Consider the following 22,073-nt stretch of genomic DNA (forward strand, 5'->3'; position numbering starts at 1 on the left):
GTGAATGAAATCCATAAAAATATGCGGTTGGAAAATAAATAAATAACCCTACAACGGGTGAAAATGGTGCATCAAATGGCTTCATTTGGGCTTTCATTTTGAAAATTTTCCAAATTCTGAGGGGGCACATCCCCCTCAGACACCCCCTGCGTCGCGTTAAGCGCTACGGCTAGCGCTGTCGCGCTGCATACAAAATTTCCGCAATTGTTTTGCCCCCCCTATCAAAATACCCTGGCGCCGCCCTAACTCCATTTGAAATTCACACTCCCTGTGCAAGTCATTGAGATCATGTCTTCCATAGGGGGTGTATGGATTTCAAATGGAATAGCCCATTGCAGCTGATAATCAATAATTTTGACAAATAGAGATGATTACTTTGACCATTGATTATGAGGTTTGCAAAACTGAGCTAATACTTTCAAAATGTGTGTGTGGGGGGACTTGTATTTTGTATTCTTATATTTCTTATATTCATTTGGAATCACAGAAAATGGTGACAAATGAAGGTATATGCTTTTACGAGGCAAAAAGCAACTTTTCTATGTTGCCTTCAGGAAAGAAAGTTTCCAATTACAAAGACCAAACTTTTGAGATGGTTTGTATGTTTAAAGGTGCAAAATTAACTATAGGGCACACTGTTTTATCGCTGTATTCAGACATTTCTTTCAATCATCACGACAAATCGTAAACAAAATCATTTCTGAGTTTGATTGACAGGTGATGCAAACTAGTCTTTAATTCAGTCCCTGATTATAGAAAGGTTCTGTGTGATTCAGCACAATCACCATTGCATTGTGGGAAGGCTGTAAGCTCATAATGTTATGTTGATTAATTTTTCACTCTCACTCCAGAGAAGATCTTACCCCTCCCAGAATCCTTTGCAACTTGATGCATCACCTCCTTACAGCAAAGGGCGATCACTTGTATTACTTTGTACAGGTTTTCATGTTCAAAATAGACTGGGTCAATAGTCATGAAATAAACATACTTTGCAAGATCTGGATGTGCTCTGTTCATTGTGGTACTTTTTGTCACTATCGACCCATGTTACACTAGATAGCAAATCAGTACAGAAAATTGGAATGGAAGAAATGCATTGTGGGAAGTGTTCGATATCTCCTCTGCTCTCATACACTCCTGTCTTTTTTTTACCTTCAAAATGTTTAATTTCATTAATTTTTTGCAATCAATTAAGACTTCAAGGCACAAGACAATGTCACAAAAAGGATGCACGCAGAGATCAGAGAGGCTGGTGTTGGTTCAAGAATGTACGCAATGATTTTTGTAATACCTCCGGAAATTTTCACTTATTAATTGTGATGATATTTACACATATAGTTGAATACAAAATGCAAGTTGATACACAGATAGTTGAGGCACCTTTCTTACTATCAATTTTCAACTTTAAACATTATTATGATATTTAGTTAATACAAGCATATTGCGTGACTATTCATCCACTCAGGCTAAAGTCAGAATTTTTGAAAAATGAGTTACACCATTACTAACTTACTCAATACCTACATGTATACTTGGTTGCAAAGTTATGAACCTTTTATTAAGGCCTATCCATTTGCTTATGTTTTTTTCTCCTCTCTTTTTGCCTATATCTCAGCTTCATTATTGCTGTCTTTAGCCTGATTGGCCCAGATCTGAAACTAGAAAATCTCACATATCTATGTCGATCACTTTTTTTCTGTAAACTCATCATTTCAATCCAAATTTATGCAAGATTTCAGGAATTTTACGTACATAATTGAGTCTACATGTATACAATTGGGAGCAAATTTAAGCCATACTTTTTGCATTATTGTAATGCCCACTGGTGTACTAAAATACCATAAAGCCTGAAATACTTTAATTACAGTAAAATTGAAAGTTTTATAACAAAATAAGGGTTCCCAGTTTGATTCACTAGTTCCCCCATAGAGCTCCACAGTTAAGCGCCTAAGTGGTTTTCCACTTCATTATTTTGGCATTTTTTGACAGTTCTTACTAATATTATGTAATAATTTTTGGCAAAGAATAAAAAAATATAAAATTGGACGGAAATCATGCTTTATATCTGTGTTTCATGATTCTAAGACCACTTGACTGCGTAGACAATCTTATTCCTATACATGAATCTGGACAAGATGTCTTGGTTATCAAATTACACATTGCCGTCCCATATCACAACACCAATATATTAGTTTCTTATATGAGTTGGATCATATTACCTAAGCACAGATGAGATCAGGATTACCAATTTTTTCAGCCCAAATCACTGGTCTTATAATCCAAAAGTCGCCCAATTTTTCTCTTAACCATTGGTTTCTATGGGACAGGAAACTACCGGAAGTCACAGGAACCAATGTTGAAAAGTCGCTCAATTGTTTTCTTAACCATTGGTTTCTATGGGACAGGAAATTGTCAAAAAGTTGCTGGGAAGATAGTTAAAAGTCACCCAATTGGGCTTAGTACCAAATCGCAGGTTTGGCAACCCTGGATGAGATGATGAATTTTGCAACAGAAAAATCTGTTGAGAAAGACTAACAACCAAAGAGGTAGGTATCAGGGAATGCAAGTCACTCATTAATTGCATAGGCCCTTATCCTCTAATAAACGCCCCTCCTTTAATAACGCTCTTTTTTTCCATACTATCTTGCGTAATAAAGCTTACCACGGTCCACACACGATTGGTAATTGGGCCATGGCATAAATCCTGCGGGAGGAATCCAGCAATATTTTCATAAGAGGGGCACCCCACCCCATGTTGACATGTGTATGTGGGTTTTTAACCTTATATTTGATCATTTTAGCCTAAAAAGTGCAAATTTTTGTGCTCTTTATATGAATTTGTTCCACTTTTGCACCATATGTCACCATTTTAGCTACAATATGGCAACATTTGTCGAGTGCTTCACGCTCATTTGTACCATAAACTTATTCTGTCCCCAAAAGGTGCTTGATTTCCTATACTTCAGGGGTTTTTTTCAACCCATCCCCACAATGTCAAAAAGAAATCAATGCCACTGCATTGGGCCCACATGCTACGTGATGTACTCTCCTGTGTCCAAAACATAATAAGAGTCAATTTTTACATTTTGAGAGAGACATCTGATATTGCGAGAGTTGGCTTGACTTGAATTTCACCAATTCAATCCAAGAAGTGGCCCTCAAAGGGTCCAAATCTCCCAATATTAATGATCAATACACATGCCTTGACATGCCATATTGTAATGGGCTCTTGTTCACTTAAGTCAAGAGATCGCGATACTACCTGTTATGTCAGGTGAGGCACATCTCCTAGAATTAATCCAATTGTAATTTCTTTTCTTTTTATTTCATTCAAATACAGAAGTTAAGATTGGAAAAAGTGGGAGAAGTGGTGAGAATTCTTTTGATTTCAATATTTTTACTATTGCCAGTTTTATATTTCATTTCAAGTAATAAAATACATTTTGTTGAATTTTAAGCAATATGCACTCTCACATTTAGATAAAAACTGAAATGTAAAGACCAAAGTTTGCCGTTTTACTAAAGTCAAATTGATGTTACATTCCCTTTATAGAAAGGCAATTTTTCCAATTTTTGTTTTTTATTAAACATATTACATGTACTTGCTTCAAGAATTTAAATGACCATGGGTCCATTTCACTAAACTATACGAAGATTCGTAAGTCTCTAAATTGTTCATAACTTATGACGAGTCGTAAGTTCCTTTTCTCTAATCTTGCTTATGAACGGTACCCTTCATAAGTAATAGCAATTTACTACAGGGACCCTTCGTAAAGTTATATCCAGTATTGGGTATTCATAACTTTACGAACGTTACTAGAGTTACGAAGGGTTAAAAGTTTAGTAAAATGGACCCAATAACTACAAACACCACTGTTCTTACAGGATTTCTTGCCGCTGAAGTCGGCCCTCCAAGTCAGCGGTGATCATTAGTATAGTTAGAAATATTTTTGTGGGCCTACTAATGGGTAAATAAACACGGTACTTGTTTTATTTGTTTTGTTTTTTTCAATATACTTTTTCGAAATGGCCAATTCTGTATGATTTTTCCACTTTCCGTAAAACAGTTAACTATGGAGTTTTCCTGAAATGCCTCGGAAAGTCTTAAGGCTACATTTTATTATTTACTAATATCAGGGATATGAGGCAACTCTGTCTCATATTCCTGCTAAGACACAGAAGCAAAACCCTAAAATCTGAAAATGGCATCTCTGTACAATTCCTTTATATTTGAGGTTGAAGGCATTGATTGTATACTTACGGATCGTAAATGTTTAGCTGCTTCCTCACAAATGTGCATGCCCCTTGATTCATTCACCTCAATGGATCCCAAGTACTGCAAAACAAAAACACAGTAAATAGGATTAAATTGACAGGCACTTGACAATCAAATGGGATTCAGACTTGAGGAGTTGGATGTGAATTGATATGAATTGGTCCACTTCTCAGGTCAAATCACATTTTTTTGCGGAGGAAAATGCATTAAAAAATTTATTGGCATGTGTAATGTTTGTGCTGCACTGATCTGAAGTACTGTAAAACAAGAAGAAAACAAAAATGATTCTATTGACAGGTTCAAGTTGATAAGAAAACAAGATTAATTTCAGACATTCAGTTGAATTGATGACTCCTTGGGTCATATCTCGCTATCTATTTTGAGGTCATTGCATGAAATCAGATGTGCAAAGTTATTATTGTCACACATTTGCTTTGATTAAAAATAACAAAATTTGTTTTATAAAAGTCTATTGAAAATTTTTCTATATTTATGAAATGAAATATCTGGCAAAAAACAAAGAAAACAGCAGTAATTAACGAAGTAGAAGTCCCATTGAAATGTAGCTAATTTAGATACTGTCAGTATCTAAATTACAGTTTCATGTATAATGCCTTATTTCGTCTTACATACATGACTTTTGGCTTAACCACTAGCAGGCTATGTTACCACATGTATGACAATGACAAAGGTATCAAAATCTGAATTTTGATGATTTTTATGATTGTCCTGATGAGCAAATCACTGAATAGGCCTTTAATGTGCATTCAATATGCAGGCTAACTTGCTGTGATTGCGTTCAGAAACGATACAAACATGGGTTATTTATGTGCAAAATTGGAACAATTACACACTTTCCAGTCAATTAATGACCTGCATTTGTACCGGCATATTTACAAATAATAAACTATGATTGGATCACACACATCGCATTGCAGTTTTAAAAATGAATGCGGAATGCTGGGTTTTTTTAAGGTTTTTAAAAAAAAAAATTTTTAAACTTAATTTTGAATTAAGATTTAGGCACCCCTAGAAGCTGGATCTACAATGTACTAGCTTGACCAACCCAAACAAAATCGTGTTAGAAACAAACTGTAAATCCACCATAACCTAGATATTGAGGCCTGTATCACATCAAAGTAATCAGACCTTGTTAGGAAGACCAAGGAAGTTGAATAGGGCCAACTATATCAGTATTCAGGAAGTTGTGGCATCTCTAGCTCAATGCTTAGCCTTCCTGTATTCCTCAATCTCATTCTGATTAAGTTCAAAAAGTCAAAAATCAAATTTTATATTTTAAATGTTAAGACACCATCAGTGATCTCCAGAGTGAGATTTCAATTTTTTTTTCAATTTGTCAAGGTGGCTAAAAAGTGAAGGACAGGTCTGTTGAATTGATAAGAAAAATGTACATGTACATCTTGCAGAAAAGTGTCAATCACAAATGTATCTTTATCCCTCTCCATGGGTGTGTTGGCTGCAGACAACAAGTTTCAATTTTTTTTTAATTCAAAAATATCAGAATTGTACATTTTCATGACCATATTTGGAATCAGCATGAAAAATGCATTAAAATGAGAACAAACAAGACAAAACAAATATTGGTTCAGTGGTTCTTGAGAGAGCTTTTGATATTTTGAGAAAATATCTCAAAACATGTTCTTTTTAAATTTATGTTGAGCACTTTTTCGTATTTTCATTTGAAAATATATCATAGGTTTACGCTCAGCGACGTCGACGCTTTTTGAGGAAGCTGTTTTGCGTACGTATCTGTGCAGTGTCTTTAAATATGTGCATGTTCAGTAGCTACTCTGAGGATGCTCACTATTTGAAGCTGCACCCGATGAAATGCACATTGACTAGCCAAGAGTCAAAATCATTTTAAAAAGCTATACTTGAAGCAAATCATTGATAGACTATGTCATAACATTCCAAAGGGCATTTCTTGAAAATAGGATATGCTGTAGTCCTGAAACGGGACTAGTATGAATATTCCTTTTGCTTTTTAAGGTTGGGTCCATGGCTCCCATCTTTAAACTCTTCTGATACTTCTACTGAAATTCATGCTATAAAAATATCACTTTTGGACTTAATACTTGAAACCTTTTCAACCGATGTCACCTAAGGCCAACAATAACACATAGAGGAAGTTATCAAATTCCGCAACCTGCCTGTCTTTCCTGTATAAGGGCCAGTGACATTGTGTTTACTGTAGTTCAATATTCTGTATACAATTACATGTTAGTCTGATGGTCATTGATTCACACAGGCAGGTATCATATGTGATGCTATTGCGTCATCATGCGAACAGTCATATGGTCACAGACTGAGCTTGGCCGGGGCAAGCTACATCCCTGTAGCATAGTAGGCCTGTGCACGTGTCTGGCACCCGAGGGGTCTGGGGTTCAAAACCGCACCCAAGAAAAAAGTTTTCTCTTCTTCTTCTTTCTTTCTTCCTTCCTCCTTTCATTCTACCTCGCCAAAAAACAGCGAGGGCATTAGGGTTAATTGATTAATTTGATACTTTCTTACATTGTATAATGCTGAACACACAAAGAACACCCCTGCATAATTATCAATGTATAATATCAATCATAATTGCAATTATAATTAAATCTGCAGTACCAAAATGTACTTTTGATATTGGGCTGTGACCACATTTTTCAAAATAAAGAAAATAAAAAGTACCGTAATTAATAATTAACAGATACCTCGAGCCTTTAAAAAAAAATTCAACAGTAAACTAAGAATTCTAGCTATTCACAATAAAGCATGTAGCGGATTTGCGATGTATCGTGATGTATCATGGGAAAAGTGTCGACATCAAGTCCGCACATAATACTGAATATTACCATGCTATTACATAGGAACATGTGACAATATTTTTTAGTTTGTCAAAATAAAAGGTGTTACACGCGAATCGATACTCAATAATACTTAATAATGTGATTTGAAATGTGCACAATTAATTTTTTCTCTATCGATTTAATATAATCAGATTATTGACAAACTAAAAAATATGTCACGTGTTCCTTTTAATAGCATGATACATCACGATTGATGTCGACCTTATCGCAAACATCACGATTGGCGGCGCTTCTTATTGTGAATAGCGAGAATTGTTCAATGTGGCCTAATTGATCACTTTTGATATTGAAAATTTGATAACAATGATCACAATGAGCCAGATGGTTGCACTCCCAATGACACAGTTCAACACTGCTCATACCAATTATAGCTCAAAATATGACATCAAATTGATGGAGTATGAGTTTTTGTACCCAACACATTCAGAGCTGTTCAGAGGTCATCCTGTGTATGCACAAACACCCTTCCCAGAATCCTTTATTACCACTTTATTACAGCAAATGACACTCCTATTACTTTGAATGTGTACATGTTCCCTTTGTTTTCATGTTGAGAATAGACTGGCTAAACATGGGTCGATAGTCAAGAAATAAACTCATACATTGCAAGATCTGGATGTGATCTGTTCATCGAGGTACTTTTTGTCACTATCGACCCATGTTGCACTACAGTCTGTCCACCAAATCTGCGGCATCGGGGTCGATGCTTTGCGTCACACGCGAGCGCGACGCGACGCGTATAGAGCGTGGTGCACAGATCGCGCAGCAGTTGGCACGCCAAAGAAGCATTGCACTGAAATAATTATTCTCATACCTCCAGTTTCCGAGGTCTATTTACTTTGTACTTCTATGTGGACAGACTATAGATAGCAAATCAGTACAGGAAATTAAAATGGGAGAAATGCATTGTGGGAAGTGTAAGATATTTTCTCTGGTAAAATATTATATCTAACTTCACCTGTACTCAAGTAACCTTCACCAAACAATGCAAGCAATTAACTTGGTTATTGTAATTTAATTTTCTTTGAGTTCCCCAGCTACGATTTAATCTATCTTCTTGCTACATACAAAAGGTATCTTATAATCTTCACACGTTTTCTTCTCGCTTTGTGTGCATGTATGAAAAACTGCAAAGCTTCAGTGTTCTTCGCTGTATGAACTTTACTTATTTGTAGCATGGCATATTCACTCCAGAGTCTCCAGTGATATCTTTATACTGTATAAGTGGTAATTTTCGCGAGGGTTTTATTTTCGTGAATTACGCGATTAGAGCTCCAACCGCGAAAATAACACCTCGCGAATGTATGCAATAATGTATTACAAGTATAGGGAAGGACTGGGCAATCGCGAAAATAACTTTCGCAAAAATGTGTCTCTCACTCCAAATCGCGAAAATAACTGTAAGTGAAAATTACCACTTATACAGTATTTTATTACCCCCACGACCCATTATCCAAAATCGCGCACTGTGATTTGTTGAAACGCGTCACGTGACAGACCATTAATTAGCGATAAAGTGTCAAGGGCAACGAACTTTATGTTCTTCTATCATCACAGCGCACAGCAGAGCGCACAGCACACCTGCTTATGTAGGGGAGAATGGAATGTCAGGGGTGTGTTATTGTATGTGCATACCTGCTTATAGGGAGAATGGAATGTTAGGTTGTGTTATTGGAATGTGCATACGCTTTGGCTACCCGTATGCGCTCTACCTTGAGGTAAACAACTTGAAATATTTGGGCAAAAAATTGATATTTTCTCTTTAAATCACACTATTTTGTGGTAATAGAATAGAAATAAAGGGTGCAGCATTATCCTTTACACGCAAATAATGTGTCCTCGGCAGTAAGAACGTTTAAATAATGGGTTCGGCTGCGCCTCACCCATTATTTACGTTTTTACTGCCTCGGACACATTATTTTCGTGTAAAGGATCATGCATTACCCTTTATTTCTTAAGTACATGTAGTCAGAAATAAACATCAGCAAGAATGAACATTTCTTAAGTTAGAACAGACCAAGGCAGCCTTAGAAAGCCAGTCTATGGTTAAAATCACTTTGCTCTGATCCACTCATATTAATAGGTGGACTCAGAACATTGTGGATTGATACAGAATAGTCCACACCCGGTCCCCGCACTCCCTGCATCCGCGGGTATTCATGCTCGTCGAAAATTTCGCGAAATAGGGGTGTTTTCAGATGAAGAAATGCGATTCATGAAACACACAAAAAAGGGTGTTTTTTGTTCGCGAAATTGAAAAAAAGGGTATTTTCATGGAGCAGCCTACGTGTTTCTGTCAGAAAAGGGTATATTAGAAATATCGTTCGCGTTTTAGCGAAAATAGGGGTATTGTCGAAGGGCAAATAATTAGCAAATCGCTAAAAAAGGGTGTTTTTCCCATAAAAACTTCGCGAAATGAGATGCAAAAGGGGGTGTTTTTAAAGTTCACCGACAAGCATGAATACCCACGGATGTACGGAGTGCGGGGACCGGGAGTCCACACTCCACACAGCTGGGTGCAGCACCTATAAGAACTGCGCTTTGCATTGACCACACTTTTGTGAATTAACGCAGGCATAAGTTGGGACTTTACTGATGGGCACAGTAACAAAACCCGAAAAATGCTCCCCTTAAGAGCTGATCATAGTATGATCTATAAAGCTCACAAAAAATACATGTGTGCAAGCATTTCTAGGCTTAGAGCATTATTGCTAAGGAATTGCAATCATGGCTTTCACTGCACCTTGACTCCAGAGCTCCATCTAGCTCACAGAGATTTTACTTCAATTTACAGTAAATCTAAAAAAAAAACCTGTTACAGGGATCTACGTCACAATTCTAACCAGCCATCCCAGTTTATGGCTAATGGCTAAATGAGATTGTTTACGATGCTGATACTCTCACTTTGTTTTCCATAGGTGTAGATTGGGGGGGGATAAATCCCCCAATATTTTGATAGGGGGGCTGGTCCACAATCATCCCCCCAATGTTGACGCCTGTATGTGGGTTTCTGACCAAATCATCATATTTTCCTTGTTGGATATTATTGAATTTGTGCATGCTAAAGCTTATAAATCAGTCCAAATGAACAAATTACATGTTTACAACTAGTTGAACATTCAATTTTCATCTAGAAAAATCCTAAAGATGTTAAGCGCTGCTTTAACATATATTATATGGCTCTACCTACATGTACAATGTATGTATGCTTGCCATGTGATGTTATCAAATGATATACATGTACCTGTGATTATGTCTGCACATCCTACCTAATTGATATAACAGACACCTTTCCTTTTAAAGGCCATTTTTGGTCATTCTCATGCGTACCAGGTACGACACACTTGATCTCATATCACAAGCATGCAAATGGCTTTTTTCAAAACTGACTGAAAAAGCGTGTGAATTTGGCCTTAAAAGGCCCAAAACAGCCTGAAAAAAAATCAGATATCAAACCCATGATAATATCAGCCTATTCACCATGGTATTAAATATTTCACCATAGTAATACGTCACTACGGTGATGTGTCAGAAATAAAAACCAACAAATCTCAAGCATTGCTCTAAAAGTGGAAAATTTTGCGGAAAACTTATTTTCATGCTTTTTTTGCTGCTGCAAAAAATAAAAACATATTCTTTTATGAACAGTCTGTGCAAGAAAACTCAATCGCAAATTTCAAACCAAGCAACATGTAGTTCAAAATCGGCAAAACACAAAAAATTATTTGTGAAGAGTGACACTTTTAGTTACTCTATCACCACAGAAGATATCTGACCCATCCCAGAATCCTTTGCATGTCGGCGACAGCACTAATGACTGGTCACATTATCTCCATTGCTAATAACCAATATTAGCTATATATTTTGATACTTCCGGCAGATGCAACATGCCTTTAACTCCACCTTTTGATGGAACCCTTTTCATCCATCCACTGACACACACATTCATTTGTTATTCCATCAAGCCTTTTAATGCACTGCTGTTAAATATTGATATGCATCATTCTGCTATACATTTACATGTAACAGACTCTCAAACCAACTCCCTTGATATGCATCTCTCATACTGTATTTAAGATGCAAGGTCTAACTGCATGTTTCTACAGAGCGCCATTTTCTGAATCATAGCGCACCATACCGTGCGACGGCAGGTAACAAACTCTGTGGAAATGTGCAGTTGTCGTATGATTTTCAGTTAATCTGTTGTCCTGCATCATGATTCACCTCAGGAGGTGGATCCACCTCCTGAGGTGGATCATGCCGTACCAAAGTGGATGATCTTCGCTGTGGAAACAAGCAGGGTAACAACTTTCTGTGTAACAGCATGACCTCACTATGCTTTGCGCATCACAGGAATTGCTCTCCGGACTTTTGGGTCTTCAGTATAAAGCTGTGCATTGAAGAAAACACAATTTTTGCTCTCAATGGCAACATGAAGGACAACGGTTTTCGTCATGAAGGATAACGGTTTTCGGCATTTCTATACCCAAAAAACTGGTGGATAAAAAAAGCGTGGAATGGCACGTCTTCTGTGGAAACACGCTGTAGGAAAAATATTCTGATCAGAGGCAGAATGAGGTGGGGTCTGCCTCCCCTTTAAAAAAGTGAGGCAAAATAAGATGTCCAGGTGCATTGACAATGGGTAATTTTGACCATCTATTTGCAACATTTTCTGGGTAATTTTGACCCCCTATTTGCAAATCTTTTCTGGGTAATTTTGACCCCCTATTTGCAACATTTTCTGGGTAATTTTGACCCCTTATTTGCAACATTTTCTGGAAAATACTGAGTAGAAAAGGCCATCATTCCAAGTTCAACAAAGACTATCAGATGCAGGTGTGTTACATGATTCATGTAGAAGCTTTAACAACCTTGATTCAGGTGAACTTGTTATTGTTAGTCCTTGGTTACCATGACAACCATAATACTCTGCTACAGAATCAAATTTGCATAATCTAGATTCACCAAGATCTCATCTACTGGGGATCTGCAAGTCAAATTTGGATAACTGTGGAATAAATCAAGGCACTTTACAAATTTCAAATGTAAACATGGTAAAGCAGGTGCTATCATGAGCTATTCCAGTTGAAATCCATACATCCCCTATGGAAGATATAACCTGAATCTCTTAAACAGGGAGTGTGAATTTCAAATGGAATCGCCCATACATGTAACCAACCCCATTTGAAACTCACACTTCCTGTGTGGAAGATTTTAAGGCTTCTTAATGTCTTCTATAGGGGGTGTATGGATTTCAACTGGAAGAGCAATTGAAAATTGTTGTACAAATGTAATTTTATATCACCATCATCTTGTATTCCTGGCATAATTGAGTCCAAATGACCTCATTGCCAATGACAAAGTTCAATAATCTTTATTACCAACCATAGCACAAAATTTGACCTCAAATTGTGGAGTGTGAATTTTTGTTACAAATTCATTTAGAGGTCATACAGTGTAAAAGCATATTGGGGTTAAATAACTTTGCCCTGATCTATGAGAATGGTTGAGATCCTAGCGTTTGGGTTACATCTGCACTATTCAGGGTAACTTAATATTTGAAGAGTTCACAGGCAATGATGATACATCTGAATGCATACAATCACAATATTAATACCAAATCACACAAGGGAGCTTTTTGATATCACATCTTGCACCTGAACTTCATTGTTGGCCTCTGAACATGTTTAAAGCAAAACCTCCTATGTAACCTGTTGGCAGTTTGGTTTTTAAAAACAAGTTCATGAGGTTTTTCCTGCCCAACGACGACTTATCTTAATACTATTTACAGAGTGTCCGTCCGTCCGCGCGCTATCGCGTCGCGCTTTCACTGGGTCCGCGCGATATTGCGTCTTGCGCTGAGTCCGTGCGCTATCGCGTGCACGCGGATCGCTTTCGCTGAGTACCAACGGGCGCAGTGTGTGCAACTGAAAGCATTAGGCCTAACTGTGTGACTAGGCCTACCAGGTGCATCTCATCGGACCAATAGGCCTATTTTAAACACATATTTCAATACGGAACGCGTGCATAGGCCTATTTCAGTAGAACATGACTATTTCGGGTCATCCAGAATGGTTAACATTAAAATAATCAGTTATGGTAAGGCATTATAACCCGTTATATTAGGCGTTATTGCGTTTACTAATTTCGGGGTATTTTCGGGATCCTCCTTGGAAGACGTAGGCCTAGGTGTTAGGCCTATATCATAGTAGTTAGGTCAGGGCAGATATATTAGTAACAGGTGTTGGGCAATTAGAGATAGGCCTATTACAAGAACTGCCCGACCCGAGAGCCGCGAAATCTAGTATTATATAAAGACTGATTCTGAACAAACCTTGAGATAGATGATCTGCATTGGATAAAATACCATGTATCTTTGTGTATTCAAGGCAACATAAAGCTGCAGAACAAGGGTAATTCACTAGTCATGCAGTATTATGCTATCTTCTGAAGATAGCACTTTAAATCTAGTTGAGAGGTTTTACTGCAACCTGTCAACAAAAGGCTACACCAAAACAAGGATTGACAATTCAATGCTACAGGATTAGAAGCTTTATGATCTTACATTCAGTGTTTGAAATAAGCACTTGTCTTCTTGTCCGTTTGTCCAAAAAGTCACTGAGGACAACCATGATGAGACAGGAGAGCTAAGGGTTCTAGGTAATTGCAATAACCCGTTTTTTTTCTGTCCTTCACATAACCCTTTTCATGTCTAAAATAGTTCTTTGTCTTCATTTTAATTCTTTATAGAATAAGAACTATATTTAAAGAATTAAAAGACTCTACACACAGGGCAGCTTTAAAGAACCTAAAAGGTTCTTAAAAGAAAGAACCGTTTTAGGTTCTATATGCAGTAGAACTTTTTTCTAACAGTATGGAGATACAGGTTCATAAACACATAGGCACCGTGAGTAATATTTCTGGGTTTGTCACACAAAATAAGAAATAGCAGAATTTAAGTAGTTGTTACTAATGACTTTCGTCATCATTCATTCCAATTGAATTTAAACTTGTCGTTAGTAACAACTTGTTGCTAAATGAATCTGTGTTTACCAACAGTAACTAGTGACCCTGGGGCTGTAAACACACTGGTGACTTATCATATTTACAGACCCGATTAAATTTTCTGAATACAAATTGAAAATTGCAGACTGCAAACACCCACCAGATATTCTCTGAAGTCACGTCCACATGGAAGGCTCAGTAAGCAACACTGTTCTCAAGCAAAAACTTTGGGAAATCCACTGCTGTGTCTAATTACCACTGATTGGCCCATGTGCCTAGGTGCCTTATAATGTAAGTTCTTGACCTATGTCACTCCTCATGGGCTATTGTTCACTCTAGATAGCATTTTATTAAAAGAAAAATTTTTTTAAATACCAATCCCAAAGTTTGCCCCCAAATTTACACCCAAGAATTTTATGTGATTCTCAAGTGGTCCTCGAGTGCTACTGCCATGTGAACAAGCCATGTTGAGATCCTTGAGTGTTTGGCTTAAGGCCGTACTACACCCATATATTGGTTTGATTGGTCTAAAAAAATATTTTTTCATTTATAGCTAGGCGATATATGCACGGATCATGTGAAATAAAAATAATTATGAAACAACTTCGTAAAAGTGTCCTATTTCACCCATTTGTCTTAAAGTTGATTGGTTGGTAAGGACGCTTATATCCACTTTTTACGTCTGTGACAGGCGGCGAGGAAGCGCAACACGTTACGCACGAGGCTGGCGAAGATACACTGACAGCCCCATTCAAAATACACGGTTAGCAATTACAAATAGAAAATTATCATACTTGCAGTAGGGTACTTTGTCGTACCCCGACGGTTTTAGAGTAAGATAATTAATTTTGCTTTGACACCACATAACAATTTTAGAATTGTTTGTGACGATTTCATGATTATGTGTTAATCTAATGGTGACCTCAAAATTGGCGATATCGCTTCCATCACCGCCTGGTATGTGATGTCAATCTCCATAGGGATGGGCGATACCAATTGTCGATCTAGAGCAGTCAGGGGGGTGGGGGCGTAATTTTTAGAAAAAATTAAATTAAATTTAAAAAATGGTCATGGAGGCGCTTGCATGACGCAGGAGGTTGTCTGAGGAGGATGTTCCCCCCTCAGAAGTAAGAAACTTGTGCAAAATGAAGATCTAATTGAAGCGATTTGGTGGACAATTTTGGCACTATTACTAGTGTAAAATTTTAGGTTTGGCGGCCGAAAATTTGTGAAATGTGCGGTTCATGAAGCCTTTCTTGGACAAGTTTCCCTATTGTCGTGAGGCCTATAAATTGTTTTAAACATAAATCGGCGAAAGAAGAAGCGAAAATGGCCACTTGTATATCGATTACGCATGGGGAGTGTAAAATGAAGAAAATTGAAGTGTTTTGGTGGACCATTTTGGTACATGTGTAAAAGTTTAGTTTGAAAAAGCCGCAAATTTGTTAAATGATAGTCCATGAAACCTTCCTTGGACAAGTTTTCCCTGTAAGCCTATAGCCTACCCTTATAAATTATTGTGTTAACATAGGGCTTAAATTGGCAAATGTTGGAAGAAGAGCGAAAATGATCATATGTTTATCCACTACGCAATGGGAGTCTGAGGGGGATGTTCCCCCCTGAGAAGTTTGAAAAAATTGCAAAATGAAGGTCGAATTGAAGCCATTCGGTGCATTGTTTTTACACTACTATTTGAATCAATTGCTTTTTAACAGAAAAAAAGGGCCCAAACTCAATTTGCAAAACTTGAGATTGGCAATTACTAAAGCATGCATAAATCGATGAAGTCGGTATGGAGTCCGTCTTAATACTGACATTGGTGGCAAAATGTGAGGGGCCCTGCATATCGGGCGGACCATGAGTCATTTTCACATGCTTTTAGGACGAGGACCCGCCTTCAAGCAATGCCTAAAATAATCGTGAGGCCTATATAGGACCTACTTCCAATCGTCCCGACTGTGCGGTTATTTACACATGGGCCTACTCAATTACGTGCAATTTAGTTTCTCTCCTCCTTTCCTCCATTTTCTCTTCTCTTTTTCTCCTTTCTTCCCCTTCTCTTCTCTTTATTTTTGGGGGGTGGGTCCGCCAGCCACCTGAATCCGCGCCTTAATTGAGTCAATGTGTATGTTGGGACCGGGAGGGGAGGGGGGTACTGAGGCGAGGCCTACCACATTTAATAACGAACTTACTTACTCTTTGTGGGATTTCGAATCGCAACACAGGTAATATTAAAACCAGTAGCAAACTTCACTTAAACCAACAAGATAGGCCTACAACAACTTTACAACTTTCTTTTTAATTAATGAAACAAAGCTTATTTTTGACTCAGAGTTTAAATTTAAGATGCTAGCCGAAGTCAATAACTTTGCACATTCTTCGGGTTCCTTTGTTTCCACTCTTGTTAAAAGAAGACATAAAACCTGATGATCAGCTGACTCTTTCTGTTGACAATTTAAGTTTAAAACATTATTAACACAATTATTTGTTTTCAATTTTTCAATACGTTCCATTAAATACCGGTATCAGAGAATCCGCGATATCGAGTACCGCTCAACCTTAGTCAAAGGTCAAAACCAATTATAAAAATATGGCTTCATGTAATTTCGTCGGCTTCGCTTGTCTTCAAGCGAGCAGTGATTTTCACGGATTTTACAAGCTTTTACACATCATTTTCTCAAAATGGAAGGAATACACACCGCTACAGGTAAGTGACGAAACCGTTATTACACATGAAGTTTTAGGGTGTGTCCAACACTTTAATTTTGAGGTTTTACCATTGTGAACATACCGATTCACATTATAAATCGTATTTTGTAAGCTTTCTATTTTCTCAGAAAACTGAGCAAAAATTCACCTAATACTGAAAATTGACTGTTTTGACTGTTCTTTAATTTCAACCTTATCAAACCTGAAACAAATGTGCTGCCTTGCGAACACAAATTTTGCATATCATTGTCAACTGGAAGGGGAAAATAAGTTTAATTTCATTGATAACATGAAATTGATGCATATTTGTGTTTTCAAAGCTGTGCATAATTAATGCATTTCCAAAATAAAAAATATTTTGGTACTATTAGGGTCTGCCATTGATGATTATAAGTGTGTGTAGGGCGATTCACGCTAGCAGAACTTTATGAAATTGCAAATATGATCAAAATTGTGATGGGGTCATCATGTACCTCTCTTTGGCTTGTACAATTAAAAGCATGTAAGCTACATTATTATCAATACCACCAATAGAACGAGAAGATTTGCCCCTTCATTATGCATACCACTTTGACCAATTTTTTTTCTCATTTCTTCACAAAATGCAAAAAACCCACAAAAAAATGTGATGGGTGTAGTACCCCCTTAAGGGGGTACTACACCCCTGTGGCAAATGTGTGACTATTTTTGCATTTTTCTCCAAAAATAATAAGACACTGGTAACAAAAGTTATGTATATTATTGGGGCAAGGAATCAAATTACTACACTGAAATTTCAGTGACTCAAGACAAGCGGTTCAGTATATATGATAGAAAATGAGGTACATCCTAGTGGTACCTTATTTCTTATCATAAATAACGAACCGCTTGTCTTGGGTCACTGAAATTCCAGTGTAGTAATTGAATTCCTTGCCCGTATAATATACATAACTTTTGTTACCAGTGTGTTATTAGTTTTTGAGAAAAATGCAAAAATAGACACACATTTATCGAGGGGTGTAGTACCCCCTTAACCCACTGAATCAGCTGACAATCATAACAACTGATAATCTGATTGGATGATTACGCGTCAAACCATTGGTCAGTGCAGAGGGGGGCGCTCATGAAACCTCCAAGTATGTCACTCATTAACAGGGTGCTCGCGTCAATCCAAGCAAAAGAGTGCCATATTTCTCTGGAAGCTAGTATAGCTGCATTAAATTGGGCCTCATAATAATAATAATACACATACTTCGAGACAGCTTTTTAAATGAAGAAACAAAGTGCTATTGAAATGGGGAAAAATGCAAGTGGGAGGAAACATTAGGTGAATACTCAGTTTTAAGGTTCTTCTTGAAGGTTTGGACATTGGCAGAGTCACAAATGTGGGAAGGCAAGCCATTCCATAAAACAGGGGCAGTGATGTAAAATGCTCTGTCACCAGCCAACTTGTGGGATCTGGTAATGGAAAGGCAGGCAGCAATAGAGCGCAATGAGTACCCACAATGACAGGTGTGAAGGATGGAGAACAGGTATTCAGGTGTAGATGAAGCAAGAACCTTATACACACAGACGAGAGTGCGGTACTGGACACGTTAAGCAACTGGAAGCCAGTGCAGAATGGTGAAGCAAAGGAGAAGTATGAGTATATTTGGGCTGGATGAGTCTGGCGCACTTGTTCTGGCAAAGCTGCAGGCGGGAGAGGTTTTTTCTGGGAGATGCCATTAACCCTGAGGACGGCATACTACAAAATACTACTTGATATATGCGCTGTAAGTGCATGCAGCCCACGTGGTGTGATGACGCAATCGCCTTAAGTGGTTCGAATCCCACCCAGAGCAAACAACTTCTTTCCTCTCTTTATTCCTTCCTTCTTTCCCCTGCCGTCGCCAAAAAGCCCTTAGGCGGTTAGGGTTAGAGTTACCACTATCGAAACTCAATATAGGCTTCCTTAACCCTAACAGGACGGTATACTACAAAATACTACTTGATATATGCGCTGTTCGTGCATGCATCCCACGTGGTGTGATGACGCTTAATCGCCCTAAGTGTTATATAGGCACGGTTTCGCTGGCCAGCGAAGCCCAAGACCTGTGGCAAAGTGTCGCCGACCCAGTGCCTGGCATGCGAGGGGTCTCGGGTTCGAATCCCACCCAGAGCAAACAACTTCTTTCCTTCTTTTCTCTCTTTATTCCTTCCTTCTTTCCCTTCCCGTCGCCAAAAAGCCCTTAGGCGGTTAGGGTTTGGCAAGGAGGAGCAGTAATCAATCTTGGATAGGACAAGAGTCCTAACCGCATTGGTACATGCATCATATTCATAGCAGTGCTTTGATATCCACTTGATGGATATAAGCCACTATGTTATAAATCCATGTATTTTTTCCTTTATAACATCATCTGCTTTGCTTGGAGCAAAATAAATTTACACAAATCCAAAACAATACACACAACCTTAACTTTAAAGCAACCCAAATTTGAAGCAATAAAAACACCTCTGATCTGAATATAGTAACACTTGAATTAGGTCAGCATATGTGGGCTAGCTGTAATAACAACACTGAAGTAAGAGCAACTCAAGAGTCAAAATAATCTCATAATCTGCATCAACATTCATTGACCCCCATTCAACATTGCCAGTTCACAACTTGACCCCATATTATGTGGAGGATGAGTTTAGTACCCAAGACATCAAAAGGTCATATGAGTGTGTACAAGCGTATTAGGGTTATAGAACTGAGCCCTTACATATGAGAATGAAGGTGATCCTAGCACAAGCAAAATGCAAATGATTACTATAGTATACATTGTAGGGCCCACATAGGATTTCTTCAAAAAGGATACACAAAAGTAGTCAGTTGTTCACTTGCCGTGTCTGTCGTATTTATTTTGTATTATATCAGAGGGGAAATCGTGATTGCTCTTGATGTGTGTGTGATCTCAGTGTTGTTTTTGTGCCAATTTGATGACTGGGTCAACCGATGTATTTATTAATGAGAAACTCATGTATACACACTTTTATTTTCACTCAAAATATTTGTCGCCAATCATCTTTATTTTGTGCTCTCAGACTGCAAAATCTGCAGTGCCGACTGCGAAAAATAATAATGCAAAAATTTAAATTATTAGCCTTATTTTCTTTATCTTTAGTTTAAACTTGTGTTTACCTCTTCATCTATTACATATTATAAATGCATGAAAAACCAATAGATGAAGAGGTAAACATTAGGTCTAAAAAAAATTAATTGATTGGCGTAACATAAAAAAAAAAATAGGGTAGGTAGGTCAGGATTTTTTTTTCACTTTTTAAGCTGTAAATTTCGTTTCATAAAGGCTTTGGAACTTTTTCCTTCTTTTTTAAAAAATTTATTCATTTATTTTTTTAATTTTATTATTTTTGAAATGGTCTGCATGTTAAGGATAACTGTAATTTTTTTGTAATTGTTTTCCAAATTTTTTTCAAATTAACTGTGAATGATCCTAGCACTCCAGAAAAGGTCCAGTGGTTCTCCAAAGTCGCCAAAAACTTTTTAAAAAAAATTGTTTAACCGTAATCTGATCTGATACGGTCCTGCGCCATGAGTTGGGATACCTAATTTGGCCGTGGAGTAACACTTTTCGACTTTAAGTGATGTTTATGACATCATATTTTCCATAATACTTGTCATACAATAATAAATTTGGTGTCATTTTAAAGAGTAATCTATACTCTTTCCATAGCAATAAATAAAATTGGTTCATATTGTTTCAGTTTCAATTAGGATTAATTAATTAATGAATTGGTGATTGCGGTGGTGGCTAGGGAGCCGGTGGCTAGGGAGCCATTTTCACACTTTTAAAAGTTAATTTTAAAGAAACGGGAAGGTCCATGTGTCATGAAAACACAATTTCTGGATTAACAGACCCCAAATACATATAAACAGACACCAAAATGAATTAAAAAGCTTTAAAATAAGAAATTAACATCATTTTATTACAAAAATATATTTTTTGCGACCCTCCCCCCTTCTTGACAATGGTATTTTGGCCAGCACCAGCTCATTTCTTGGTCGATTTTCATTAAAAAGGTGTCAAAATGCTCAGGAAAACAAGCCTCGTCAAGTAAGATGTTACTTTGCTGCAAGATGAAAGCCATTGTAATTTTAAAAATTTCCATGTGTTACCGAAAAGGGTCCCAACTCATGGCGCAGGACCATAGTATGGTCCTGCGCCATGTGTTGGTATGGTATACCGATATCGCAAATATCAGGCCGATACGATATCCAATACGATTGAGTCCTATATATTAACACTTGTGTTTTGAGTGAAACTGATGGTAAAAAAACGCCCTCTTACTTTAACAGCGAAGACGCAGGTTCCAGCCCTGACCAGCTTCTCGTCCATTTGCCATTGGTGCGGCTTAGATGCCGGAGGCACATATGTCTCCTTCCTACGGAAACTACTCCGTAACTTCTTCATGCTGAGTGAGCGTCGCGAGACGGTTGTGTCGTTTTGGACTTGTGGCGCGTCTCACGCTGGCTGGGGCGGTTGTGCGGTCCTTCCTCACCGCCACCTTCGTGGTGCTTCCGGCTCCGTCCAAAAAAAAGTCTCTGTAATAAGAAAATGCAAAGAATTAAGTTTTAATTTCATGAATCCAAAGTTTACAGCTCACAAAGTCATGTTCACATCTTGAGTTACACCCAGTGTAAACTTACGTTAACATTGATAAGAAGTCACAAATACGGGTAAAATTCCGTCTACAAGCATATATATGCCTCTAAACGAGGTTTTTTTGACACAAGAGACAAGAGGCAGACACTCTCAACAAAAACGTTATTTGGAGTTTGAACAACTATATTACTGATAAAGGCGGCTGTACAAACATGTATATTTGTAAGACCAATCTATTGCAATGTTTTTGAGAAGGGTATTGGCCTTTCATATCTTTCGTTAAAAAAAACCCTCGTTTAGAGGCATATATGCTTCTAGACGGAATTCTACGGTATTTTCCCTACTCCTACCGTGTATCCACACCTAGCCTACTCCTAGCGCTACACCATGCATTAACTTCTGGTCAGCGTAAACATCAGCTACCACTTCCGGTGTTTCTGTGACCTTTTTCAACCACGCGATATGTAATTTCTTCCGACCAACAAAAGGTTAAACTTACACTGGGTGCCAGGCGTAGCAGCGTTCACATTGCAACTTACACCTGGCAGAGGTTACACCCAGCTCGCTACAAAAGGTCAAACTTACACCGGG

The 22,073-nt window shown here is 37.7% G+C and overlaps 1 protein-coding gene across 1 annotated transcript in view; it reads right to left on the reverse strand.

The window, feature by feature from the left end:
- Positions 1-21,324, reverse strand: part of LOC140146060 (uncharacterized) — a 95,528-nt gene extending 74,204 nt beyond the window's left edge. The window contains exons 1-2 of the mRNA XM_072167803.1: positions 21,168-21,324; positions 4,262-4,336 (exon numbers count right to left, since the gene is read on the reverse strand). Of these exons, the coding sequence (XP_072023904.1) occupies positions 4,262-4,336; positions 21,168-21,290 (198 nt within the window). The 5' untranslated portion in view covers positions 21,291-21,324. The remainder of the gene's footprint in view (positions 1-4,261; positions 4,337-21,167) is intronic.
- Positions 21,325-22,073: the final 749 nt, after the last annotated feature.

The sequence above is a fragment of the Amphiura filiformis genome, chromosome 2, assembly GCF_039555335.1.
Source record: "Amphiura filiformis chromosome 2, Afil_fr2py, whole genome shotgun sequence".
Taxonomy (NCBI): Eukaryota; Metazoa; Echinodermata; class Ophiuroidea; order Amphilepidida; family Amphiuridae; genus Amphiura; species Amphiura filiformis.